At 42.2% G+C, this 16,911-nt stretch overlaps 1 protein-coding gene across 1 annotated transcript in view; it reads right to left on the bottom strand.

The window, feature by feature from the left end:
* The window catches only part of ARHGEF38 (Rho guanine nucleotide exchange factor 38), a 112,353-nt gene that overhangs the window by 84,000 nt on the left and 11,442 nt on the right, over positions 1-16,911 (bottom strand). The window contains exon 2 of the mRNA XM_058549754.1: positions 701-888. Within this exon, the coding sequence (XP_058405737.1) occupies positions 701-888 (188 nt within the window). The remainder of the gene's footprint in view (positions 1-700; positions 889-16,911) is intronic.

Raw genomic sequence — 16,911 nt, 5'->3', positions numbered from 1 at the left:
ATGCCAATCACATGCCAGGCACTTACTAAATATGTGTTGAATGAATGAAAATAACCATGTGTTTATGTGTGTGTGTGAATCAAAGATCCTTGTACCTTTATTCTAATTCCCTGCAAGAAATTCCTTGAAAAGGCCTTGATTAAAAAGGAGGAGAATGATTAACTTACAAACACTTCAAGTTTTGTCTGGGGCCAGCCCTACCAAAATTGTTAGCTTACATTCAGGTTAATTTCTAGGTTGAATTTTACTTAGCTAAATAGTCATAGGTTTAATTGAGCTCTCAATGTGGAAAAAAACCCCACTTATTTTTCTCTTGTGAAAACTTGCTCATCTTTAAATCAAATTAAATGCTTTGCTCCTAAACTGCTGAAAAGTTGTCGCTCACATTTTGTTACCAGTTCCCTGGAGATGCAAGAAGGAACACAGAAATTTCAAAGTGGCAAAAACTTTGAATTTCCTTTTCCCCATATGTAAAATACAATTTCCTTGGCCAAGCAGAGGGACTCTGAGCGTCGCTCTCTGACACAAGAAGTATGGGTCTGACGATGCTTGTGCCAACCCACGCTGGGGCCTCAGGGAGAAGGCCCACGCCCCACCTCACTGTGGCAGATGCTACTGCTGATCCGCCGGGAGCTTGGATTTCCTGGTGCTGGTGATCTTATTGAGGATATGGGTGGGAGACCCTCAAAGTGGCATTTACCTGCTTGCTTCTCAAGGGCTGAACCACTTCCCTCACGCACAGCTCTAGATCATTGAGGTAGTCCCTTTCCGTCTGTATCAGCTCCTTGATGATTTTCTCCCGTTTCGCCATCATTCTCCTTGTCTGATGCTCTCTCTCCTGAGTTAGAGTCTCAGCCACAGAACCCTCGGCCTGGGGAGTCATCTTTTCTGTTAAACGAAAACATGTACATGTGAGGCATTCTCTGAGGTTTCTGTTCTTTCATTACAAACCCTGCCACTTACTGCAGGGTTCCTGTTATCAAGGAAAAGGGCTTAGAGTGTCTTCACGATGTGTTCTGGGGAAGTGATCTGTGGTAGTTCCTTGTAAGATCAGAATCCTATGAAACTATGAGCAAAAATGTTCGCGAGAATGGACTACTTTCCGAAAGTCAGTTAAACCATACCCGACTGTCGTGGCTTGTCTTTAAAATACCCCGTTGCTACCATATTAGGCTGTAAACCTGGACGTCAGGCTGGAGGTAGAATGGATAAAAACACAGTTCAGAACTTCTTCTGGACACACTAGCTTTCAAATCAAGGGAAGATTTTAATTAGTAAGTGGAACACCTTCCAATTTTGTTTGTCCCAATTATTAAAATAATTGCCCCTCATTCTCAGTGTGTGACACCTAAACCTGGATGAAATGAAAAACCATTGACATGATGGGATTTTTTTCTTTTCAATTCAGAATCAGAATCCAGGAAGCGTGAGGCTGTGGTGGATTACATACATTTCAACTGAGATTTTTCCTGGCTTATCTTCAATGATGAGTCTTGTTATTTCAAAATTCTTAAACTGCCAAGTGGAGAATTTTAATTAAAAAATCACAGTGCTGAGATGTTGAGTTGAATGGTGTCTTGACATGAGTACAGCCATGTTTGGCCACTCCATTCACCTACAGCCACCAGCACAAAAAGAAATATAAAAGCTGCTTTCTGCATGGTGGGAACTGGCCCTTTTCCCATGGAGATAGTTGCAACGTGTAAAAATTTCAAGGCCCTTTGTGCGCCGCAGCCTGGGACAGACTGGCCATCTGTGCTGGGCTGGGAGGATAAGCAGGGTAGACAATGCACGTACACAACTACTGGGCTGGGACCATAGCCAGAGGGCTCAGTGCACGTACGCCACTGATAACCATTTGTGCATGAGAACACTAGATGCTTGCTCTGTAAACTCTGTAACTGCTTATATAAACTGCTGGAGACTGAGACCTGGTGAGAGTTCCACCTGTGGAAGGGACGCCTTGCCCAGGACGTGTGATCCTTGCCCAGCTGTGTCGATTGACAGGACTCTCCCGGCAGTGGGGCGTGGATGTTGTGAGTAATTGATTTATTGTGAAGTAATTGATCTAATGTGTTCTCTTTTCCGTCAACCTGGTGTTTCTCTTTCCGGTTGATTTGTGTCATTTCCCTTCAGTCGATCTGGTGTTTCCCGTTCCGATCTATCTGATGTTTTTCCCTCTTATTATATGACCTATTCGAATCTGCCGCTATCTCAGCCGATGTGGATGTTTTCCCTTTCCAGTCAAGCTGTGTTTTTTCCCTCTTATTATTTGACCTATTCGGATCTGTTTGCGGACTATCGCCTTTACTACCCTCTATACAATAAAACATACCTTCAGTCCATATGTTTGGAGTGGAAAGTTTCTTTTACATCTCCGATCGAATCCCCGAACCTCTCATGACAAATGGGAGAAGTCACATGCAGCCAAGGTTTTCTTTAAAGTATAAAGTAAGAAAGCTAAATATCTTCAAGGATGAGCTTCCCACAGCAATGTAAATTTTGGAAGCTATAAACTAGAGCCCAGACCATGAAATCAGAGCAGGGAGAGACATCAGGGCAGTGTGTGTGTGTGTGTGTATGTGCGTGTGTGTGTCTAAATGAATTTGCCACAAGCTTGAAGTCGTCACAAACTTAGTTTTCATCTTGGTCTCTGCAGTGGCAGAAGTAATTTTATTTCCTTTAAAGCTAATATGATTCTAGTCTCCCTGACATGTGAAACACTTCACTGCTGACACTACTTCCTGAGAATGTAGAGTTTTTACAAAGCTTATAAAGAGTTTGTACAGAAAAAAGTGCACAGGTCACGATGGACAGACGTGGAAATAAAGACAGGAAACTGGTTTCTCGGCTAACTCTAGAAATAAAGCTCAGACAACTGGCAAAATATTTCAGCAGAGGAGCTAACGGTTCAACGTGATGACACCGCCCCAAGAATGTGGAGAGACTCTGCAAACGCAGTGAGCGCTCCTCTGTCCCCGCCCACTGACTGCCGGAGTTCAGGGGGAAGTTCAGTAATCACACGTCTGTGGAGGATGCTGGGAAGGTGATTCCAGCACCAGAAGGGGCACTCGATTGATCTGTGGACAACTCTGACTTGCAGGGGAATATGCTGGACCATTTGCCTGGTAACTGTCCTTCCTTCATCAGGAAAGAAGATGCATTTGACAAATGGCATCTAAGGGCACATGGTTTACAAGGTTTAGGCCATTCAGTGCCAAAGAAATCATCTACTCAAATTATATAAGAAGAGAGAATCTATAAAGGAGAGAAAATGAATGCATGAGGTGTTCTGCAATCTGCATATCTTGAACTATGCTATGAGGATTTTTGGATGCTTGCTAATTTGTAACATTTTTATTGGAGAGTAGAAGAAGCCTGCCTCTCGGCACCCCAAATTTGAAAGGAAAAGTTACAGTCAGTTGTCATGACTGTGAATTGTTTTGGATATAGAAGAGGAAGCCAGGCCACTGGTGAGGGAGAGGCAGTGAGCAGGCTGTGTACACAACGTGACCTTTGTGAGCCTCCTTTGGCTGCTCCTTTAAAGGGGTGGGGGTTGGGAGACAGCGCAGGGGGAGGAGTCTCTTCTCCTGGGATAGATGAAATAGCTCCCAGGAAGAAACCTCATCAGTAGAGAGCTGACAAACCAGTGCAGACAGTATCCAATTACTAGTTAACATCACCTTGAGAATATAGGGGCACTGTTGAAATCTGCTCTGACCAACGTCTGCTTTTCCAAGTTCAAACCTTTTGTGCCTTATAAAAACAATCTATCAATTATTTGGGGGTCAGCAAGGAGAAGGGAGTCTTTCCTGATCTTTGGCGAAGAAATATCCCTAAAATACATTCTCAGGTTCCTTTTAGTTCTAAATGCCAGGGCGCAATTACTATATCAATTTAACACAGATTTTCTAGTTGTTGTAATTTAAAATATACAACATCAGATTTTATCAACTAAAAATTGCTTAGAATCCTAATACTGCTCAACAACTTGTTCAGGACCGATCTGGGGGCTGTGGCGGTTGAAATAAAGTCAGTTAAGACATTCAGCTTCAGAAACTTCCCCCTTCAGGTATAAAAACCTTCTCAGAGAACTCAGAGTTGAGCGACCTCGTGAGCTATCTTTGTTTGCTCTTGACTCAAGTTTACTGCAGGAACAAAGACTTGATGCGTCATTTTATGGTTGGTCTCTGAACTCTCCCTGTGTTCACGTTTCTTAAACCAACAAACTCTCCTCAATGCGTTGTGGGCACAAGTTGTTTTTATAAGATCCTTCTCTACCTTTAAGACTTTCATCTTTTAGTTATACTGTTTTTACATATAAAACTATTGGTAACACATGAGCATTACCAACATACACCACCCAAATCAGCAGTCAGCAGTAATAATCTTTCATTTCTAGATAAAGCAACAGAGGAGCTAAGTTATTTAGGAAGGAAGGAAAAGTCGAGCTTTAGGAACAAACATTTCCTAGTAGTTAGCATGAACTAGAAGACTGTCAAAACTGCAGTGAAACTGAGGCTGAAATGATATTTAGAGCGTTTTAACCAAAATAAGCCACTGTGTGTGAAAATGGTCCCATGTGACTGACTCCTCTGGCCCACCATCTGTGTCTTTCACCCTCAAGCTTCATTTTTCCAGCAAGGATGATGAATTTTCACTATTCTAGCTATAAATTTCATTGGGAACGTTTGGAAATTCCTGGCCAGGGAAGTTCATATGAAAGGAGGTTGCTGTGGTTTGGGGAAAGGGTGGTGAGACCTAAGATCAGCTCTGCCTCCCTCAGCAGTGAGAACGTGGTGAACAAGTCAGTTACCCTCACAAGGCCTCAGTTTCCCCATCTGTAAGATAGGAATGAAAACCTTCGCAGTGTTACCACAAGGACTGGATTCGGTGATCAGAGGTGAGTGGAAGCTCCGTAGGGTCTTTAAAACAATACAGATGTTAGTTATTTCCACAGACACGGGAATGACAGGGTTCCTCTCTCTGTACTCTCGAACCTTCCACCCACCTAGGGCCAACTGTCCCATTATTTTATAATTATCAACTTCTCAAGAAAAATGCAAGACTCTGAAGTGGGTGGACAGCTGTGTTCGGATGGGAGAGGAAGAGGAGAAAATAGAGGGGGCACTGCTCTTAGAGGCAAGTCTGGATAGAGCTGGGGTTTGGGGTCCTGAGCAGCTTTCCCGGGCTGGTGTGTGTTGGGGAGAGCCTGGTCTTCCAGAGAGGAGAAATAGCGCCAACGGTGAGAGTGTGGCGGGGACTGAGGACAGTCTTTGTCGACGGCCCAGGCTGGGCTTAGAGCTCATGAACGCTTTCTGCTTTGTTGCTGCTGCTGCTGCTGTTTGGGGTGGATTCTAAGGAGAGGACATTGCTTTATTTTTTTTCAAATGATAAAATAATTTATACTATAGGGTTAAGTGCCTAGACTCGGGACCAGACTGCCTGGGTTCAGACTCCACCTCTAACATTTATTAAGTCTGTGACCTTGGACAAGTTATTTAACTTGTCATGCGTCAATTTCCTCATCTGTAAATTAAGGATAACATTAGTAAAATCTTATAAAGTGGTTGTGAATATTAAATGAGTTAAAGTTTGTTAAACACAACAGTGCCAGGCAGTATAGTAGATATCATATAAATGTTTGCTATTATTATTAGATGCAATTTCTATTTATTAGCTGTAATATAATTTTCACTGTATTATTAGCTGTATTCAGTTTAGTGTATAACCTTCCCAAAATATTTTCATGCACATACAAACATACATATAACAGTTAGTTTTATTTGTTTTTAAAATAATGGGCTCATATGCATATTCTTCTGCAACTTGCTTTTTCAACTTTAACAGGATATAGTGGGTATCTTTGTTTAAGTATATATATACGTATATCTTTATTTCTTATAGTAGCAGTAGAGTTGTCAGACACTGCTTTTTATTTGCCTGCCCAATATCTGTTCTCTTGTTTGCTTTTCATAAATTGAACCCTAAAAAGATAAAAATGATTGCTTCTTAGATTCTTTTTCAACCCATGGCCCTCTTATGGCCTTTGAGTCATAAGCAGGCGTCTCTGAGAGGGATTTTGGGAGTGAAAAAAGGAAAACCTGGCTGGGATGCCCCTTCCTCCATTCTCCACTCCTCATGGTTCTTGTCTTCTTTTTCCCACCTGGGATGTGGATGTGAGTGCTGGAGGTGCAGTAGCCACACTGGGACCACGAAGCGATAGCCACAGTGTTAAGATCTACACACGATGGATGGCAGTGTGGAAAGATGTAAAAAGCCTCCTTGCTCCAAACTTCTTGTGTGAGACACATAAAATTCTATGTATTAAGCCACATTTTCTGTTGTTTTTAGGAAAGTACGTTTCTATCTGATAGAGATTTTAGTATCTGGAAATGCAAGTGCTCCAAGTAATGCTACCTAAAATGTGAAAGTGGCCTAGAAGGGGAGGAGGGACACCAAGAGGACGTTTGTCATCTGGAGAGTTGGTGACCATTACTATCCAGTGGCAATTTATTTAGTAAATCTATATTTCTGCATACCAAGGCATATGATTAGGGAAAATGGTAGAAAAAATCAAAATGTTGGCATGGACTGATTATTTTACTTTCAGCAAAACGATACAAATGAGATATGAACTCAGACCACAGCCAGCCAATCTATGAGGAGAGATGGAAGAAAACACCCAAAAATATTCTGCTGGTGGCCTATAATCTCAATAGACTGAGAGTCTTCAATTGGATTGAAAATGCTAGCTGCAGGGCCAGCCAGTGGCACAGCGGTTAAGTTCGTGCACTCCACTTCAGCAGGCTGGGGTTTGCCGGTTTGGATCCTGGGTGCGGACCTACACACCACTCATCAAGGCATGCTCTGGTGTCCCACGTAGAGCAACTAGAAGGATGTAAAACTATGCATACAACTATCTACTGGGGCTTTGGGGGGAAAAATGAGGAAGATTGGCAATAGATGTCAGCTCAGGGCCAATCTTCCTCAAAAACAACAACAAAAAAACTGCTTTAAAAAAAAAAAGAAAATGCCAGCTGCTTCCATCCTCAAAGTGAAGCCCAAGAGATGGTGTTAGAGGAGATAAGAGAGAGGAGAAGAGATGTAAAATACGCAACATAGGTTAGGAGACATTGAGACTTGAATGAGAAGGTCTAACAGATGCATAGTTGGAGTTCCACAGGGTATAATAGAGAATGTAAGGAAGAGACAATATTTGAAGTCCCCAATTGCTGGGACTTGTCAGAATTCTTGAAAGACACTAATCGTCAGAATCAGAAATTACAATGAATTCCAAACAACATAGATAAAATCAGAAAACCACACCTAGATGTGGCATTTTGAAACTTCAATGCAATAAAAATAAATAGAAGATCTTAAGAGCAGGCAGGGAGAAAAGACAAGTTACCTACAAAGGGACAACAATGAGACTCATGGCCGCCTTCGCAACGGTGCTGACAGAAGCCGGAAGATAGCAGAGTGATACCTGCAGACGGCTGAGGGAAAGTCACTGTCACCCCAGAATTGGTTGCCTAGCAAAACTTTCTCAAAAATGATGGTAAACACATTTTAGAAAATCAAGATCTGAGTTTACCCCCAGAAGATCTTCATTAAAAATAAGTCTAAAAGATGTGCCTTACTCAGAGGGCAAATGGTCCCAAATGGAAAACTGAAATGCAAGAAGGAGCAGGATGGACATGAAGAGGGCACGATGAATCACGTGGAAGATTAATCCATGAAGAAGGACAGGAGAATCAGCAAGTGTGAAGCAACACTCGAGGAAACTGACAAAATGCTCTGGTCTTGCTAGTTCTGAAATGGTTACTTGCCTTTCACATTAACAGGGAAACACATTGTGAAAAGGAGCACACTAAACACACTCTGGAGAAATTCCTAAATCCCAAGGATAAAGAGAACCTCTTACAAGCTTCCTGGAAGAAAGAATTCAGGTGAGAGTGGGACTTGGATTAAATTTCTGCTGTGTGCCGTCAGATGCTAGAAGACACTGGGATATGGGTGAAGATCCTGAGAGAAAAGATCTTGACCTCAGCCCCTGGTTATTTATATTTTTGGTCGAAAGACCACCATTTTCAAGTACAGGAGAACTTGGGAAGTAGCCACCCTTCTACTACATTACCCCAGTAAAAAGTCCAATTACAGGAAAACAGGACCCAAACATCTCAGGACAGAGGAAGACAAGGTACGTGAGAGCAGTGTAGAGACACCCTCTCTCCAAACTCCTGGTGGAAACGTCCAACAAACAGCAGGATCCTGTCTGACAGTTTAGAAATCTTGGTGCTTTGAGGCTAAGAGCTCTCTGGAGAGAACAGGGACGGGCAAGTTCACTATTGTGCCCAGAGGAAAAACAAGGGCTTGGAGGAGCTTAGAGCAGAGACCAGAGACCAGCAATTTGTCCCACTGCCCCAGAGGGTCTGATGGACCTCAACGGAGGTGGCGAAGGTCAACAATTAGAGCTGGTGTTTTATTAAGATAGAACTAAGGCAAGAGGAAAAAGAGAACTTCAATAAGTACAAATGGAATGAGACTGAAACAGATGCAAATAGAACACATATACACAAGGCCTTCTGGGTATGTTAAAATTTTTTTCCCCAAATTTAACATTTATTATAGTAATTGAAAAAAAGAGAGGAAAAAAGTTTCAATGTCAGAAGCAAGTCATGTTTTAAAATTCAAAATGGTTTTGATTTGGGTTTGGAGTGCAAGGAAATGTAATCAAAACAGAACTTTTCTTCTTAAAAAAAAAAAAAGAAAGCCTTATGGGAATTTTAAAAATTGCACAGAAAGGAAAGCTTACAGTGCGGAGTTGAGGTATAAAGCGGCGGGACTGAGTACACCTTTGTTCTAAACACTGTGCTGGTGGTGGGACGCCCTTCAGAGTCCATCAAGTCCGGGGTCTCCCAGGCTCCTGGACCACCCGTCCCGGGCAGCACGCACGACTGATGCCCTTAGTCTGGCTGCTTTCTACCACGCGCCACGTGTGCGCTGCAGCAAACCTCCTGCAAAAATGTTGTTTCAAGGTAACGTGTACAATAAAAAGCTCCTCGGTGTCACAGCAATATTGCTTCTCCTCTAACAGCATCATTAGGACGATGTCTCCATGGACTAATGCTCACCTGCCCATTCAGACAGGAACGATGTTGTGGATGAGAATAGTCACACACCTCCTCACGCTTATAAAATATACAGGCGAAAGTGACTTCTTGGTGGAATTCAACATAAAACATCAAAAATATTACTAAAGAAGCAGGAGCTGATCTCAGACTGTGATTCTCGTTTCAATTATTTTGATAACAATGTTTTCCTCTTACAAAAGCATATAGTCTTTTCTCCTCTATTTTTTATTGTGGTAAAATATACATAACATAAAATTTCCCAGGTTAACTATTTTTGAGTTCAGCAGCATTAAGTGCAACCATCACCACCATCCATCTCTAGAACTTTTTCATCTTCCCAAACTACAAACCCGTTAAACACTGACTCCCATCTCCTCCTCCCCCAGCCTCTGGCAACCGCCATTCTGCTTGTTGTCTCTGTGAATTTGGCCACTCTGGGAACCTCATATAAGTGGAATCATAGAATGTTTGTCCTTTTGTGACTGGGTCATTTCACTCAGCATAGTGTCTTCAAGTTTCATCCACGTTATAGCACATGTCAGAATTTCCTTCCTTTTTAAGGCTGAATAATGTTTTATTGTAGGTATATATCACATTTTGTTTATAGACCTATACATTCTCAAAAATTATTTTGATATTGAAGCATTGTACACTGTTGCTGCAATTATACTGATTACAACATGTTGTTCCGGCCTATAGTAAGAGCAACCATTATCTAGTACATATGATGTATCAATTTTTTAAATATACGTTATCTATAACTTCCTCACAACACCAAAAGTGGGCTATTACTGTGATTTTAAAGATGAGGGAACTGAGCACAGCGGATGTAAGTAAAACGTATCCAGTGACTCACCGAGTGTGCCGGATAGCCTGGACTCACACCCGACACGCTTGGCTCTGGAGCCCGGCTCTGCCCTCCGCCTGACTGCCTACGTCGTGGTCAGGGCACACGTGTCACATGGCGTGGCCTGTGCTGGACAGGCCCTGAGAGTTCTGACCCTGCCAACCCTAGCTGTGTGACCGCGGCCAAGTCCCTCCGCTTCACTGAATCCCTTCATCTGTGAGGGGAACAAGCTCAGGGAGGGTCAGGACGAGAGCTGACCATCTGGAGTTCTCACTCTGCCCCAAACGCTGGGCTCGTCTTGTGGGGGCGCCAACCCCCCCGAGAACACCGTGTGGTAGGTTTTTATGCATTCCTTTCATTTACCCTGGAGGGAGCTGAAGCACACAGAGGTCATGGCCCGGGGTCACACCACGGTCAGCGGGTTCAGTCTGGCCCGACCCTGCGTGGTAACCACTGCCGACCAGGGAGGTTGTGAGAGCTGAGCTACACCGTGCACAGACACCTCTCGGAAAACGTCAGTCGTGATTTTTACGGCCCTGATCTACGTGCTGTTTCTCTATACCTGGTTTGGAATGGCTGCACCTGCTTTTCCTCTTTTTTTCCTTGGAAATGTTGCCGGGGTGGGAGGGGAGCTTCAGCCTCCATCAGGAAATTTCCCTCCTGGCTCTGGACCTGCTCTGGGAACAAGCACGAAGAGCAGGGACTCCTACAAGTCGGTTCAACCCCAGGCCCGAGGCGCGCTCCTACTGCTCAGGCTGGGTTCACAGGCTGGGGGAGAGCCCTAGCGTGCTGTTGGCGTAATAGAAACCCCTGAATGTTAGAAATCGGATTCTCTCCCATTCACCCTGAAGCTGAATCACCAATGCAAACAAGTTTCTGAGAAATTCACTGAAGATGTGCTTCTCAAGAGAGTCGAAGGAGCAAGAAGACTAAAACAGGACATACGTGCTGCTAAAGTACACAGCTCGCTGTCACTTTTAAAATTGTAGTCCTTGTGTATTTGGATTAAGTCCCTAGCTGATATTATGTATCTATGACTACGAATACAGAATCATGAATTTCGATTTCCAGAATTATATTGAAATCTCACCTACCTCTTAATAAAGAAGAGTTGGAGCTAATATTATCATATCCCAGCTTAAGGTTGTGCTTGATCTTAACCACCCCGCCCTCACCCCCACACCCCAAGACCAGACCAGGCAGGGCACATACGCAGTTGATGCTTGCGGAACAGCCTGCAGAGTCACTTGACTGGAGAACACAAGGACAGTATGACACAAGAACCTGGCCCTGAGCCAATTCATAATTTCATCACAACCACAAATATGTTTACTATTAAATAAGAACCAAAAAACATCAGAATTTGAAGGTGTTAGCAATTTTATGAATTCCATAGTTTTCAAAGAAACCTTGTATTTAATGTAATGTCAATTTTTTAAAATTATGCATTGGGTTTGAGCTGGTACTATGCTTTATGTTGAGTATATAATAGTGAATAAAATAACAGTCTTTTCTGTCAAGAAATGTCTAATCTAGAGGTAAAAATATGTTATTAAAGTCACAGGATAAATCAACACTTTCCATTCCCTCCCTAAAACATGCCAACTGATGTCTACGCACTCATCTACCTAATGACTGAGGTGTTTTCCAAGAATTAGTTGTGCTCAACAGCAAACCAGATTATGTCAGTTGTACTTCTTACTGTAATTACATTAATTTAATTAAACGTATAAATTGATGAAACATTGGAGTAAAAGAATGTGAATGTTTCCATGAAAACTGCTTTAGTGCTTTGAAATGATTTGATAAAACCAAGTTGCCAAAATATTGCTGCTATATTAGGAGCTGAATGAGACAACTGCAGAATACTGAAGAAAAAATTATTCTAGAAAGATTCTGCAAACAAATTGCCTTGTAATTTAAAACATAATTAAAATAAACCGTGACCTGTGCTGAGCACAGCACAGCTTGGAGGTCAGGCCCACTGGAGACGTGACACAAATGAACTCTGAAGAGAGTGGATCTGGTCCAGAATGTAAAGGGTCCTGGGCAGAGGGTGTGTGACGAAGTACAAATGTTGGAGAATGTGGAAAGGGGATGAGTCTAGAGACATTATCAAGACACAGATCGTGAAGGCCTGATTAAGGAATCTGGAATTTTTAGGACAATGGGAAATCAAGGAGGAATTTTTCAACAAGTGAGTGACGTGATCAGATTCTCTTCGCAAGATCGCTTTGGCCTCAGTGGAACAAGACGTTGGGGAAGAGCGTGGACAGCAAGCTTGAAGGCAGGTGCGGTGGCCATGAGCCTGGGCTGTCTAGTCCGAGGGGAGAGGTGGAGGCGGTTAAGCTTCCTCTAGCTGCCAAGAGGACACAGCACTGAACAGATGAAGAGAGACTTAGGAGGCAAAATTGGCTTGAACAATCAGCGTCAGGGTAAAGGAGAGGAAAGTCACAGCTGCCGCTTGGATGTCTGACTGCTAAGGGGGTAGTGGTGCCATTTAAAGAAACGGGGAAGGACGGGAAAGAGCAGGTGTGTCTATGCAGTTCCATCTCCTTATGGAGAAAAGCAGGCCAGTTTCTAGAGAAGGCAAGTCTTTGACCTTAAGTAACAGAGTCAGAAATTGAGTTCAGATCTCCTGACCATCACCCCTTCCCCACCCACCTATCCAGTCCCCTTACTGCCCATAGTATAAACACACCCATAAATCTATCTAGGTTTTATTCTAGACAAATTGTTACCAAACCCTCAGATAGGATCATAAATGTTCTTTCATCCCTCTGTGTGCCGTATTTCATGTCTGCCCTCATAAACCCAAAAACCTTGGCTTAGCTTTGCCTTGAACCATTCTGACTTAAGTTTCACACAGTAAAATCTTTTTTCAGTTTCAGGGGAAATCTGACCCACAGAAAGATGAATGGAGCAGGCCTTCTGTGAAATAGGTTGAAAATAATTGCATGTCAGATGGGTTTTGGAGAGGAGCCAGTGAAGTATTAAGGGAAAAGGAGCCGGAGTGCACCCTCCACTGCTCTGAACTGGAAAGCTCAAACACTGGGGCAGGGAAATGCTCTATCCTCACGCGAAGGGGGTGTGATTTATTTCCTCTGACTGCTAATTGCTGCAGAGAGGAGAGAAGCGAATTTTGAAAGGGAATTCAACAAAGCTTACCTGGCTGAAAAATACTTAAATGGCATTGGTTTGAATTTACAGGCTCTTGCATTGATTAGCGTAGTGCAGCCAAAACAATTAGGAGCTGAATAAATGGATACTTAATGGGAATGTCTTTAAAGTCTTTAGCAGGAGAAGATGAGTAAATGAGGCCAGATTTTAGGCCTCGAATAGAAAGGGAACTTTACTTGGTAAAGTCCTCTCTGTATTCAATTTTTCTGTTGTAATTGTTCTATTGCTGAGAATACAAAATTTTGATTGGATAAGAGATACTGATTTTATCCATTTGTTCATTCATTCAACAAATATTTATGAGTGCTCATTGTGCCGCGCATTGTTCTCCATCAGCGGTTCTCAACCGGTGGTTTTCTCCCCGCCTCGCACAGGGATGTTTGCCAGTGTCTGGAGTTGTTTTCGGTTGTCACAGTCGGGGAGTAGAGGTGAGGGGTGCTGCTAATGTCCCACAGTGCACAGGACGGCGCCCCGCAACAAGGAATTATCTAGCCCAAAATGTCAGTAGCAGTGGTGTTGAGAAATCCTGTTCCAGATGCTGGCAACACAGCAGTGAAAAAACAGAGAAAAACCTCAGCTTTTATAAACTTATACTTTAGTGATGGGAGAGAAACAGTAAATGAATTAAGAAAAAAATACAGAGCATGCCAGAGAGTGATAAGGTGTATGAAGGTGGCCACTGGTGGTTTCTGTTGTGTAGACAGAAGTCACGGGAGGCCCCACTAATAAGCTGATTTTTGAGCAGAACCCTAGAGAGAAGCAAGTTGTGGTACAGGAGTGGGCACTGATCCTATCACTGTCTTCTTTAAAAAAATATATCAGTTTGCCAATTGTGCATAAATTTAGGGTAAGGATAATTTTAAGGTAATTTGTGGACAAATTATCTGGGTGTCACTGCTTTTTTCTCCTTTTTCTATCGCCAAAACATTTATGGTGGCTTAGATACAGGAGTACACCATTCTCCATTTTTTATAAGTTTTAGACAAATGAGAAACAGAGTTGGCTTTTCTTACAACCAATTGAAACAGACTCTTTTAATTCAGCTTAATCAGGTATTGCAGGTCACAGACTCCGAACACCATACACAAAACGGTGAGCCACACACCAGTATGTATGTATGTAGTGAACAGAGGTGTGTGGTGTAGATACACACAGTATACACAGTAAGTGTGTGAACAGGCCCATACTACCCATGATGTGATCTGAGGAAGGGAAAAGTCATCAGGTTTGAGCACAAACGTAAACATGGAGAAGGACATTTTGAAAATAAGATCAAATTGTGGTTTGAGGGTTTTGTTTGGTGTGATTAGTTTTGTTGCTGTTAATTTGTACACACAAGAACACAGAGCAAAAAAGATACTGGACTTGAGCTTTTCTGATAGGTGTATCCCAAACCAAAATCTATTTGATTAATAAGTCATTGAAAGAAAATTTTAATTACAGTTATATGTTGATTATACTCTACATAAAATCAAATACATAAAAAAAATTTGCTTGCAACTGCAATATAACGAAGCTTCAGTTTTGTCAGAGAAATATTGACTTTGTTTTCCAAGAATCCATTCATTAAAAGACATCTAATTTCATTTCTTAATTAATATTTCACTTCTACACATAAATTCTCAGAACAAAACATTAAAAGCAGCCTATGAGATTGTAATTGAAGTATTTTTAAAATATTCAGTTAAGTTGCAAATATTTTAAAAACAGTAGTATCATTGTAACATCATGACAATCCTCATTGTCTGATTGGTGTGGCGTTAACAAGCAAGTCAAATTCTAGGAGAGTATTTTCAGATATGTTATTTCTATTTTTAGATGTATAGATTAGATTAACAACGAAAAGGAGAAAATCACTACTTACAATCTTTCATTAGCCCAGAGCAAAAATAATTTAATCTCTTTACCCATATCTGGTTATAAATATTCGAGATTACATTCCAAGGGATAACCGAAGGTCCCCCAGCAGGAGGTCGACGTGATTTTTGTATGCCCTCACCAGTGAGCTCGGAAGTGTAAAGCATAATTCCACAAAACACTGTATAGAGAAGATAACTATGAGATACGATAAAAGTGGATAATCATTCCTTCATCTGAGTGAGACCCATACCCAGGAGCTGTAACCGTGAAGCCAGCGAAGAAGTCATCAGACTCGGCTGCAGAGGAACCCACCATGGGGAAGGGCCTCCTTTATTCACTCAGGATGTCCATTGCACAGCTGCCATGCCACCCACTTATCGTATATTCATTCACTCACTTACACGACAAGCATGACTACTGAGCGCAGGCCAGCTTTTTCCTAGGTCCTGAAGATACAAATGTTCCTGTCCTCAAGAAGTTCAACCAAGTGAAGGAGACATTGGCATGTGAGTAATGAATATGAGAAATGTGCAGAGGATGGGATACACAAATATATTTTGGGTTTAATGACTGAGAAGGATGGCCTTGAAAAGCTGAGCAGGAGTTTATTAAGCAACCAGGGTGATGGTGAGCACTCCTGGCTGAACGAATAGCACGTCAAGGCCCGCCATCCGAGGAAAACTGTCCCTCAGGCCAGAGATGTGGATGCGGAGATGGAGTCAGGCTGTTAAGAGGCCTCATATCCTTTTTAATCTTATAATCTGGGGTGTCTAAACTGTATTTTTTTTATTGTGGTAAAATGTACATAACATAAAATTTCCCAGGTTAACTATTTTTGAGTATACAGTCCAGCTGCATCAATACGTTGACATTGTTGTGCAACCATCACCACCATCCATCTCTAGAACTTTTCCCTCCTCCCAAAGAAACTCTGTCCCCATTAAACACTAACTCCCCACTCTCCTTTCCCTAGCCTCTGGCAACCACTAGTCCACTTTCTGTCTCTATGAATTTGACTCTAGGGACCTCATGTAAGTGGAGCCATACAGCATTTGTCCTTTTGTGACTGGCTTATTTCACTCAGCATGATGTCCTCAAGGTGCATCCATGTTATAGCATGTGTCAGAATTTCACCCCAAACCGTTTTGACCATGTCCCTCCAATACATAGAGAGTATTAATGTATCATGTACGTTATAAGGAATACTCAAAAATACAATGTAGACTGAAAAATAATCTTACTTTTTCTTTTCGTAATAGATTGTCTTGAAAGACCCCTGGGCTCTCTGTCCCTCTCTTTGGATGGCACTGCTGTAGAACACAGAAAAGCACTGAGGACATTAGCAGAGCAGCAGTGTGGTTTGACACTGTGACCCAGTTTTTCAACAAACACCATCATCCTGTTCTGTGCTCTCTTGTTAGTGATGAGGAGTAGTTTCCAAAGACTAAATAATTCAAATAATCAAATTTGTATTGGTTGAGAGGAATATTCTAGTGAAACTATGAAGGATACACCTCATTCAAGGCAACTGTATGTCTTTCTGATGTCCATCCACATACAACGTTTTATTGAAAAGCATGAAATAGTGCAGCTACTGGAACACACTTGTGGGTCACAGTTTACTTCAAGGTTATAAATGAATGCACTTGTAGAACTCAAGGGTCCCAATGTTTTCCAGTATTGTTCAAAATTTTATCAAAATCAGTTGATTACTTAAGAATAAACCACGAAACAATTACTGCTACTAAAAACTAAGGTGAGAGCAATGGAGACGGCATGGTGGTTGAAAAAGCGGGGACCTTGGAGCCAAGTGGACCCCAGCACAACTCTGTTTTCACCACTTCCTAGCTGCGTGCCTGCTGGCCAGACCCTAGCCCTCTCTGAACC

Source organism: Diceros bicornis, chromosome 11, assembly GCF_020826845.1.
Source record: "Diceros bicornis minor isolate mBicDic1 chromosome 11, mDicBic1.mat.cur, whole genome shotgun sequence".
NCBI classification, from domain to species: Eukaryota; Metazoa; Chordata; class Mammalia; order Perissodactyla; family Rhinocerotidae; genus Diceros; species Diceros bicornis.
Note: the sequence above shows the minus strand (reverse complement) of the source record. Positions and strands in the feature narration are given on the sequence as shown.